General features: G+C 38.0%; 1 protein-coding gene across 1 annotated transcript in view; it reads right to left on the bottom strand.

Moving 5' to 3' along the window:
* The window catches only part of LOC119555065, a 66,252-nt gene that overhangs the window by 9,410 nt on the left and 44,271 nt on the right, over nt 1–12,571 (bottom strand). Inside the window, exon 4 of the mRNA XM_037866272.1 lies at nt 1,806–1,908. Coding sequence (XP_037722200.1) covers nt 1,806–1,908 — 103 coding nt within the window. The remainder of the gene's footprint in view (nt 1–1,805; nt 1,909–12,571) is intronic.

Genomic DNA, 12,571 nt, shown 5'->3' on the forward strand with positions numbered 1-12,571 from the left:
TTGATTACTTTTACAGCCTGTACTTTAGTTTTTAGAAAAAGAATATTTAAAATATAATGCTTATAAATTAAAAATTGAAAGAAAATATAAATATAGTTTCTTCGATCCATTTAGCCTTTACTTAATCCTAAAATATTTTAATTACTAAGTATTTGAGATTTTAAGGATTATTGTAAACATTTTTTTGATTACTTTAACTGTCTGTATTTTAGTTTTTAGAAAACGAATATTTAAAAATAATGAATAATTTAAAAATCTAAAGAAAATAATAATTAAGTAACAAATTATTTAATAATAGATTCAAATTCAATAATAAATTAACAAATTCATAATTCAAAATGAAATACTAGGACTTTTTTGTCTAATCAATGGCTGAATAAAAGAAATCCTTTTTTTATGCAACTTCGAAAATAGTTAAAAACCCCAGAGTGGTTAATACAGCTCATTAAGTACTAATCTATTACATTTTAAAACCCAATCATCGTCAGCTTGTATCAATTATAATGAATACAAGTTGGTTTCCCTTTGCAAATCGTAATCAGCCGTCGATCAAAACAACTCCATTTCAACTCCTGTTTGCATTTCGCATTTGTTTGTTTTGGCCTGGGCGGATAATTTGCAAAATTAATTTTATGCAAACATGCCGCCAAATAAGACGACATGACAATTTAATTGGACGCGACATGTGGCCAGCGTTTCGACTTCAAACTGGAAGCCCACGGCGGCAATCGAATAACAAGCGCGGCGCCTGCGCAACCGCCAAATCGAGTTGGACAAAGATTTCTGTTAATTTGGCAGTCGCGTGTGTTGTTCTGAACCGCCTCCGCGGCCCCCCTTCGAAGGCATCCCCTCCTCGGCAAATTTAAATGTACTCGAAATCGCAAATATCTGGCGATTGGAGTGTGTGACCCACTCTCCACGGCCTTTTGATAGACTCGATACAACGATTTTGGCCATATAGGAACGCCTGTGGCAAAAGCTCTATGTTTCGCTTAAAGAGCAATTAAGTAATAAAGCAATTTCATGTTCCTTTGTTTTCGGCATCGATTATTCTCAACCGTTGTTGCCGTTTTTTCTTTATTTTGTCGTTGACTCACTTAAGAGTTTATATTTATTTTTCGGTGGGCGTTTAATTGAATTGCTGGTGTTGCCGCTTCGTGCCGCCCGTGTGGGCAATGCATTGTAAATCTTTATAGTTACACAGATCCCAGAGCTCAGATATTCGCGTAAATACGAGAGTTGGCCAGTGTCTCCCTCCACAAAAGTACTCGTAAGTATATGAAATTCAATTTGTCTGGCGTTGTAAATGTCGCCATCGATGGAACATGACGGATCGTTGGGGTCGCCAAGGGGTTAAGAGTTGAATGTCCTCTTCTCTCTACATCCCAACTCATATGTGTGGATTTTTTGCATTTTTTTTATCATGACTAATTGCGGCATTTTTCTAGCTAAATGCCAAAATGTGACTGTTTATTCATTATTTGCGTTTTTATTTATGCGCCGCTTGTTTTGGCCAATTAATTTTGAACGGTCAATTTATGAGGTCTCGTGGGGAAGACTCGAATTTATTTATTGTTTGCAATTGAACATGTTCAAGAAAGGCCCAAAATGTTGTATGGAAATTGCCATGTATGACCAGCGGTGCCATAAATAACTTAAAGCGCCAAAATGAAAGGAATATCGGTTGTAAATTAAAATCTTTTTCATTAAGCAAATTCTCCGTATTTGGAAATATTTTATAAGGCAATATATGATCCCAAATTTATTGAAAGTTAGTAGGGAATTGTTATATTTTTAACACTTACCTTCTACATCTTAGAACTATGACCATTACAATAGCACCTATGAGAGCCGATATGATTGAAACTATGATTAGGGTGAATGCCCATCCAAGTTCGCCGGCGGTTTCTGCAAAAGAGGAAGCCACACAAAAAATGTTTAATGAAAATAAGTGCAGATACATCTAAAACATGTGTGTGTAATGAGCACATTAAAACTAGATAATCGGCTTGGCCAACAGTGAGTATAATACTTTTATGATTATGCAATTTTTATGTAGCGATTGCGATAAAGTTGATGAATTCATAAAAAGTTATGAATATGAATAGGTTGTGGAGTATGAAATATTAATACTTTTATAAAGTGAATTTATGTATTTTAATAAGGGCAGGGTAACCACACGCATTTAGAACCGTAAGACCTATGGAATTAAATTTCCTATTCATTTATTTCGAAATTCATAATGTTTGTTTAACAAACTTTGTTGTCATGGTTAAACAAAGCGAAAAAAATGGTTAATTTTTGTATTATATTCTTAAATATCTTGTCTTTTATCATATCTTGAAATGGTTTTTGTAAAACGTATTTTGTTATCCCACAGGTATTTCAGTCTATCTTTCAAACGTCGGAACTCTTCAATTCGTGAGTGAAGTCAATTAGGCCTCGACCTGTGGTGACTGGTAGGCGATTAAGTTTATTCTCTTAAATACAGCGACTTCAATTCAACTGGAGAGCGGTTTAACTTTTCTTAAATGCTCACTTACATATGTACGGGGCATTTAACGATGCCAAATTAATTACAAACTTTATTATCTTAACAACTTGAGGCTGACGTCGCCGTTAACGTCGCTTCCCCCGCTGGTGATTTAGAATATTTATGACCGCAGTTAAATGAGGCGCGCAAATGGTAGTGAAGGGGCGGCAAAAGTTGGGGGCACTTCCATCTCTCATCCACCAAATATATCTTGTATCTGGTATCTCTTTCCGACTGCCCAGCACATGCGGCTGCGTTTTTGACCCTTTTTCGCCTAGTCCGTTATCTCTAAGTGGGCATCGGTCGGCCATATAAAGGGGAAAAAGGTTAAATTCAGCAAACAGAAATCAACACGCATATAAATATTTCAGCCCGCCTTTAGCCTTTCTGCGCTGGGTTATATATCCTTTTGATAAAAGCCGAAGCGAAATTGAAGATGAAATAAACAGATTGCGAAGGAGGGACACGGTCGAAATATTAATACTCTTTATATATTATATAATATTGAAAATAATGAGAAAGGGAGATCTTCAAACTCGGGTATACTAAAAGATATTGAATACTATATACTTGTTTATATTGGTTTCCTTACATTTAAAATATTTTATTACTCTTCTCATTCCTTGAGCTTCTCAAATTTTATTGTCCCTTCAGCTCTTTAGATTTTCCTTTTGCACTTTAGTTCTATAATTTTCAATCCCTTTGCTCTATTGTATCTCAAATTTCACCTGTATCGCCTTCAACTCTTTCCTAGGGCATTAACAAACAAAAACAGTAGGGTGGCCAGCAAAATGAACGTAATTTAGCCGCTACTAACTGATGAATGGACTACCAACATTTGCCTTGTACTCCTGGGTCACGCCTCCCAATCCGCCCCTGCCTTTGGCCTTTGACCCTATTTTCGCGCTTATAAACTTGGAGAACCCCTCATCGTTTGTTATCTCATTGCCAGTTGCTTAAATATTTATACTATGCCCCGGTGCTATAATGAAAGCAAACGCCATTATGTTTTTTCTGCACTCCTTTCTGTGGATCCTCCGCCACCCATCCCTTTTTCATTGTCTGCGCTTCGTTATAATTCAATTGGCCAAAAAAAAAAAGAAGAGGCAACCCGAACTCGGTACCTCGAAAACTGGTAAGTGCGTAACGTCTTTGGAAACTGGGTAATTAATAACAAACAGAATGGGAGCGAGTGAAAAGCAATTTTCGCTTGAATTGAGGATGTGGGCGGGTCTGGCAGGAAACGCGTTAATAAGCGGCGCCTCAGAAAGTGTTAAACAAAAAATATTAAACAAAAAACACAAAGAATGAGAAAATGAAATGAGTATAACGAGCTCCACTTGTTAATTGAACTAACCAGTTGAGAGAAAAGAAATAAAGCATTTTACTGACTTGTGGTCGAGCTTCGCCACATGACTTCTATGCGTGAGCTAATCCACAGAGAAAATACATTACTATGCTGATTTGCATTAAAATTAACAACTTTCGAGTTGGGAAAATGCTTACCCATGAGAGGATTTCCTTTAATTAAAGTATGGTTTAAAGATTTATGATTTATGTTGAGCTACACTTTTTATGCTTCAACAAAGCAAGTAAAAGTAAAAATAAATAAGGTAGAGATTTTTTTCAGGGCATAAAATATTTTAAATATTTTCCATACATTTTGGCAATTATTTTGGAATAACCCTGCCCCACTTGCATAATTTTCCAGTGGCTTATCGCATGCAAGATCTGCATTCCAAGTCTCCGCATTTCCCCCTTTTTTGACCAAGGACTTTGGCCTGTCGGATGCTGTCAGGCTGCGATCCGAATGTAATTCCCCAAAAGACTCGTAAATAGCTAAAACATCAAGCTCCATCCGAGGACGGGTTGGCTGGAACCCTTTTATCCATAAACTCGAACTCGTATTTATGCCACTCGCTGGCAGTCAACAGGTGTGCGCAGCTCACCGCTCTACGCAATCGGGCTGATTTCAGGTATTTCACTCACAGTTTACAGGTATTTATTAGCAGTTCCTCTGCCTGACTGATCTATTTCACTGGTCTTTTGGACCTAATTGGCAACTCATTAAAATAATTTTGTGCCAGACAATGGACTTTAGTTTTTTAGTTCATTTATATCGTTTTTTTTTTTGTTTTTGTCATACATAGAACATGGCCAGTGGTATTTAGCTTTTCTTGGAAGTTTTAGGACTTGACACGAGCAAATGTTGCTGCTCTGCAGCTGTGCCGAGTTTTTCCGCGGAAATGGACATGCAACAGCAGCAGCAGCAGGAGGTTGCCGCAGATACATCCATCAGATACAAATGAGGGCCCGCAGATGCAACCGCCAACCGCCAACTCACTTCTGTGTCTCTCTGTCTGTCTGTCTGTCGGCAATTGTAATAATCGATCTGCATGCCCCGATGATTGATGATGCGTTTCGGCCAAATGCTCTCAAGATTTATGGTTCCACCTTCTGCCCCTTCGACTTATCTGGGGAGTTAACAGGCTTGTATCTCAAATGCCGAAAGCAAGCGACATAATTTCGATTCCGCAGACGTTTATTGCACATTATCGCATAATGCAAGCACAGTATATATATAGCATATATGCAAATTTCGACACCGCTTAGCCTGGCCCACCTGCCAAAGTGGGAGAGCCAGCAAAGTCCAGCTACTCAGCTACTGCGGTAAATCATTAAAATCGCCGGCCCACGGCAATGCAGCTGAGCATTTGAGCCCCGAAAACTGTCGCAGTTTCCTTTTTTCTTATATTTTATTTGGATTTTTTTTTGGATTTAATTGCCAGGCCAAAAATGCCGAAAACAGACAACAAGTTTCCCTGGCATTATCTAACATATGTATCGGGGGGGCGGCAATCGGGGGGCGTGGCCGCAGGGGAACTGCATTCGTGCCGAAATAAAAGGCATCGGTTGGCCAAACTACGACTCAATTAACAGTCCACACAATTAAATTAAATGGTCGCATTTGTTTTCAAATTGAGCAATTAAGAAATGATTTAGCGACTTTTTTTGGCACTGGAATTTTTGTGCGACGACGGTGGGCGATACTTCGATTTGAATGAAATTCGAGATAATTAATTAACCGGTCAGGAGATGATTAAAACGGTAAGCGAATTTGATCAATAAATTAAATATAACACAAAGTGGAAAGTATATTTGTCTGGCATTCTTGTATGATTGTTTATCTTTATATTTTTGTAACCCTCCATAATTTATAAAAACAAATTTAACGTCAGAGAAGTATAACCCTTTGACATAAAGCCATATTTTTAAAGGAAATAACAGATGTGTGCCAAAAGTCAAACACACCTCGCAGTGGCACATATATCTGTCACAGCACATATACAGATATTTCCTTACCGAACTTTCTTGCCAAATTTCAGGAAGAACATATGGTTGAAAAAAAACCCGATTCACAAAAGAAAGCCCAAAAAAAAGGCAAAACCAAATTAAATGACAAATTAAATAATGTCAGCGACGCGGCGGTTGCCCAAAGGTTAAAGCCATAAAAAAGAGGGCCAGGTTGCGTACTCGGTTAAGCCAATATAATAAATTACATGGCGACAGTGGCGATAATCAAATGAACAACAGCAACAACAGCAAAGTGCAACATGCGTCCGGACCGAAAGTCGTTAAATAAAACGCACTGAAAAAATGTTTTTTTCCCTGACTTTATATATATATATATATATGGTCAGCGGCTGCAAATTGTCAGCGAAAATGAAATAAAAATTAAACTGAATGCGCAGGCGCAGAGACATCGAGAAAAAGGGGAGAAATCGGGGGACTGACAGGACCCCCAGCGGCGGCGCCACCAGATACAAGATACAGATACGAAATGTGGATTGGGATTGGGAATGAAGGCAAAGATGCGACATATGCCGAAAATTTTCAACAGAAGTTCGGCTCACAGGAATTTCGCATACAATTTCAGCAAATTTTCAGGTTTTCAGGTCTTATACCCCATAAAAGGGTATATTGTATCTAAGGAAAAGCATGTTATATATAGAAAGAACGTTTTCGACCCAATAAGTTATTATGATCTATCGATGACCTTTCAAAACTCGGGAAGTATTAAAGCTAGACGGTTAAAATTTGGGATGCAGACTTTGGTAAAGCAATTGTTTAAAACAAAGCAAGTTTAAGCCATAGGCCATACTTTTTGTAAAAATTATCTCAAAGTCGATGAACTTTACTAAAGGGATTCTTGTTTCTCGCTCAACTTAATTACGGTGATGCTAAGGAGCTGGGGGGCTTAAAAGTATCATTAGCGCAATGAAATCCTTTTCGCTACCAGCAATAACAACAATTACGAGCACAAACAATTAAAGCGAAATTGAGTTGTCAATCCGGGAGTGGGATGTCATGTAAATACATTTGAATTGAATTGCATGTGAAACACTCTTCAAACACCACTCGACACACTCGTCAGTTGCTTTGGGCCATTGTCTGGGTTTTGGGTTTTGGGTTTTGGCTTCGTCTCTGCGAGTCTGCACCTTTTTGGTCTAATTAAGCGCCACAATTAAGTGCAAATGTGTATCCCCGTGTGCCGGTAATGTGCACCGTAATTACGCACTGCAGACGAGTTGGTAACATTTTTTATGGCCAGCGTTTTGCGTTTTCTAGTGATGAGGTGAGGTGCGGGGCTCTTTGGTTACAACTGTTAATTTGTGGTCAATACCACACGTTACTCCAGTTGCTACCCTGTTGGAAAATTACATTTCTTTATTTTTTTTCCCAGTTTTTTCGTGGCAGGTGAGAGAAACTGGCTACTGTGGCCATCATTAGCCATTGTTTATTCAGAGTTTTTCACCGACTGCTTTTTTTGTGTATTTAATGACTTAATTTTACCGCAATGGCAAGTGGTATTGCTGGTAATTTAGTGAACTGCACATGGCGTTTTTTGATTGCGGGGGTGTTTTTCAAATTTATTTGTCAAAGGAACAATAAAGTCTATTGGTTTTATTATGGTGAGTTACCATTCCATTTGGAGATAGGTTATTTAGTTGAAAAAATAACTATTTATAATACAAATAAAATGGGTAGATAGATAAATGTTTAATAATTCATTAAAAAATGTTTGAGATGACTTTCGAAATATAACATTTTGTTATACTTTAATATACCCACTCTGATTTGCTCAAAGGTTTTCTCTTGATAAATATGGAAATTTTCATTTTTAAATAAAGTGCCTCCCAAAAGGTATTGATAATGAATTAGTAATCAATAATCTCCATTCTGCCACTTCAATCTATTTCAAATTTATCCCATCCCAACAAAAGTCCTTGGGAACCCAAACTTTTTACTTAAAAGAGTGCTGCCAACGAAATGTCTGCCAAGTTTTTTGCCTGTCTTGATTACTCCCATTTTTTCACTGCTGTTTGTTACATTTTTGCCAGGCAAATGGAACTCCCCTCGCTGCCGTTTGGCACCCATTGCAGATATATATTGGCATAATGCCATTAAATGCCTTTGACTTGGCAAGTAAAAGCCAAAATCTGTTGACTGTCACAGAAGATAGAAACGGACCCAAGCCCGGCGAGAGTAAATTCAATTATGCAAAAGAGCAAGGAAATTCAATTTAACAACTGGGATCCGCATGGGGAAATGTGGAAATGGGGTGAAGTTTTCTGGCCTAGACATTGCATTGGATTAATGTAATGTCAACGTAAATTATTATTTATTTGTTTGCGGCACGAGGGACAGAGACATTTCTCCCACATAAACATTGATTAATTGCCAAAAACAATTAGTGCATTAACACGCTTGTGGAACAGCCAAAAAAGAGTGATATAAGATACAAGACTGCTGGCAGGCATAAATTAAAACCTACCAGAGTTGCCACATAAATTAGGCATTACTCGACTTGATAGCGATCGGATCGCAGAGAAGCCAGGCAAATTAAGCAGAGACAAGAGGGAATTTTTTCGGCCTTCCGCCATTTGTCAAACCAACCGACTGAAAACTGAAACCGACAAAAAATAAAGTTGAAAGAAAGAAGAATCTACATAAGAGTTATCATTATTAATAAGGAGAAGCCGAAGCCGTGGCTTTTTTTTAATTCTCATTTAATATGCGAAGGTATCCAGAATGTGGATGGCATTTCCATACAATCAAATGTCTCAATTATGACTGCAACTCTTGGCTCCTTTTCGTGCTGAACTGAATTTGCATAACAATGCCAACAAATTATCTACTAAACATTCATGTAATTATTTAGAAGCAGAATTATGTCCGAGAATCTCGTCTGCATATTTCTCAGATATTTCACTGGGCCACTCTTCATTCTTTGGCTCTTCACCTTTGGCGGCTCATTTAATGTTGAAATGTCTTAATTGAATTTTATATCTCGTGGGTTATTTCTGTAGAAAGAGGAAACCTTTTAGGCATTCGATTCGCTGTATCACAAATTGAAATATTTAAATGTCATGGCAATGAAGTGACAACAGTTTTTATATGCCACACGGCACACGATTTTCCTTAACTGGGGATGGGTTTGGTTCGGTCTCCAAAAGGCAAGCGTTTTCCAGATCGTTATCGTGAGTTTTTCCCAAGTGCCCTTTGCTCATTAGGTTTATCACACGCGTTCTGGGGCAAACATTTCACCTTCTCATTTGCCGTCTTGCCCTTTTCTACGAGGGCACCCCGTAGCCAGAACCAGGTAATACCCATGGCTAGACAGGTAAATAAAGTTCCAGTTCCTGTTTGACTTTTAGTGCCGCATGATAAATGTCTGTATAAATGCTCAGGTGTTTTGTTGTCGCTTCTTGAAATGAGTTTCGATTTCTTTGGGGCTGTGGAAATATAGATTCATGGGCAGGGATTTTAATTGTGAAATAGGATCCTTGGATCTAAATGAACGAAATTTATCAATCTTAATGTTCTCCCCGCAGAATTCTCATTAGTTTCAGTTAACCCAAAGGACTGATTAATTGTATTACTTTATTCTTTGCGTGAATTTACCAAGTTTTCCTCGAGGCTTAGCCCTGGCAACATTTGGCAACAACTTTCAAATGGAAACCTATCAATGGCAGTTTTCCCAGTTGCCACCAAAAAACTTTGGCACTCGAATGACAAATGGAACCGCATGGAAAACCCAAGAAGGAATGCGGCCATTCCCCGGAAACGGATGTAAAACGAAGGGCGTGGGGAGTGGGCGTGTCAGAGTACATATTTTACAATATTTATTGCTTAGGCGAAAACTTTTTGTCAAGTTGAATTTTAATTAGTTTTGTATATTTGCCTCTTTGCAATTCCACGAAAAGTTTGCGGCAAATATAAATCTTGCCTGGATGTTGTTTGTGTGTGCTTGTGTTTTTGTGGGCCCGCGAACTTTATAGGCAAAGTCAATTAGGCCCTAAACTTTAGCCCAAACGAAGGAAAACATTTGGTTATGATTGAACCAAAATAAACAAAGCCAAATTCAAATTTGTGATTTAATGAAGCGTGAGTCAAATTTAAATTTACCAAGAAACGAAGACACATAAATGCCTCATATCTCGGCGAGATATGTTAATTGGTGCAGAAAGCCGAGTATTTTTATTGTTTTTGAAATATTTTTTATGCGCCCCCAAAGCTTATAAAAAATGTGATGTTTTATTTATGAGCCAACAAGATTCTTTATTTTTGGATTGCCATTTGGAAAATGCATAAAACACGCCCACTGTATCGGGGCAAATGGAAAATGCTAGTTCTTCTAGCTGATTATTTATACGGCGCATTAGGTTAATCTCAAACATATATATACTCAAAGATTCTTTTAATAGTTTTCGAAAGGGTCTGAGGTGTGGTGATTTTATGGTTTATGTAAGAGATTGAAGGATCAATTTATGCAACCAAGAGATTATATTTCCCCCTTTTCGATAAAAAACTATCTCAGGAACGTCGTCGTAACAAGTACAAAAGTTTTACTGTCTATCATATCTCCGAGCTGTTGACACAACTCCGTAAATAATAAAATGAAAGTCAACTTTAAATGCTACAGTAAAAGACAATTAAACAAACAAGGGGCAAATCGTAAAAAATGTAAAAAACATACCGAAAAGAGAGACATTTTACTGTTTTTCGTTGATTCATATCGCTCGCCTATGCAAATGCAAAATGTAACAGAGGGAATGGGACATGCACTATGAAAAATTATTCCCAAATTAAAAAAATAAATATATTTCTAAAAATAAAAGCTGACCTTTAAAGTTACTTAAATCAATTTGATTTTGTAATAAGTCTATATGTTTCTAAAGCAAGAAGATTATATAGTTTACATATATCTTACTGGTTGCAGTATGTGATTCATAGTTATCCGATTATTTTTCCAAGTGTGGATTGATATCATGGCACGATCACTATATAAGACTGGGGGTCCGACCCAAAAAAAAGTCAACAGTTACATGGGTCTTATCTGCGCCACGCATCGTCTAATCAAACTTTAAACAGTAGAACAGGCAACGTTCCCTCATAAAAACGGGGCAACTCTGGCTTATTTCTGAGGGCTGACCAGGTAGGCTGTCGTAAAAACATATTTGAAATTAGTTAAACATTAGGTGTTACAGTAAACAGTGGATGGGGAGGGACAGGAGCGGCGGTTGTCGTTGCTGTCGTTGTCAGTTCATAAAAATTTTATGATCTTTGACCTGGTGAGGTTGTTCTTTTTTCATGAATAGAGACCAGGCCACACTCCCACCTGCTTCTCCTGCAAAAACCGGGCCGTATTTTATTGTAATTTATAACCTATTTGATTGCCAGCCTGGCTGATCTTTTTGTCTTGACTTTAATGGCTCGAGTTTACCTACATTTTAATTTAATTTGCACCGAGTTGAATGGCAGTTGGGGGTCACTAGTCAGAGGCACTAAGTGGAGAGTTTAGCCAACCGTCGGTGGGCTGATGGTTAGATGAATGGCCATTAAAGTGGGAAGCTAATTAAATTGCCTCTTGGCGAAATGCTGATTGAATTTCTCCCGAATCTGGCCGCCGGTTGGAAGATGTTGTAAGTGCATCCTTAAGCGGCCTGTGCATAAATTCGCTGGCTTACATTTTGGACACTCATCCCACCGCCATCTTGTCAATCACACTGACCTCCTCAGCTCAACAACTGGATTTCCCCAGAGCCACAGAACACATTTTCCACGAAAATTCCACCCAAGCGGGTGAAAATTTAATGCTGACTGACGCACATAATTATCCGCGCATGGATTTTCAATTAGGCGAAATTTATGTGCATTTCTCGAATGCTCACGGCTCATTAGTAAATTAGATTTTCAGACCCTAAAAATACACCAGACAGAATTTGTCGCCTCGGTGCGAAATTTTGAAAGTTGCTCATTTAGTTTTGGTTTTATTTTATTTTTTCTCCCCGTTCCAACCACCCCCGCTGCTAATGAGCTGTGTGTTTTTGTAAGGGGAAAAGTGTAAAAAAAAATTGATTTTTAATTTTTATTTTTCATCGCCAACAAATAGAGTGTGCTCTTCCCCCTACGAAAGTGTTTATGTTTCGGCGCTGGAAAACTGAGGCTACAGTTTCCTTTGATGTTGTCGCTTGAGAACGAGACAATGTTTGTCTGACGTTTTGCGAGATGGGTCTTTGATCTTGAGAGACGGAGTCGGATATCGTTTCACCAATAATTAGTACACAGAAAAAAATGCAGATTGATTTGAGCCACCGATTATTATCTATATGGTTTAATATGTTCTGGTGCTTGAAACCTTTGCAAATAAAATATTTTCCTTGGGCCTTAAACGTACATTCAACATTGGAATATCTTCAAATGACTTTATGGCATTCAAAATGAGTGAAATTTCCATAAAAAATCATCAAGATTATCTGGATATAAGACGGGGTTCTTTCACTGTAACAAAACGCGCCAGACGGAGTCTCGAGAATAATGCCTCGAAATGAGACCCATAAATTGTAATTAAAAAGTGAATACTATTTTAATCAGCATTTCAGCAATTCTATTAGTTCTGCGCCCGCATTTTTGAGTTCTGAATGCAGTGTGTGTGGTCCAGCACGTTTCTCGGGGCTGGGATCTCATTTTTCT

The sequence above is a fragment of the Drosophila subpulchrella genome, chromosome 3L, assembly GCF_014743375.2.
Source record: "Drosophila subpulchrella strain 33 F10 #4 breed RU33 chromosome 3L, RU_Dsub_v1.1 Primary Assembly, whole genome shotgun sequence".
Classification (NCBI taxonomy): Eukaryota; Metazoa; Arthropoda; class Insecta; order Diptera; family Drosophilidae; genus Drosophila; species Drosophila subpulchrella.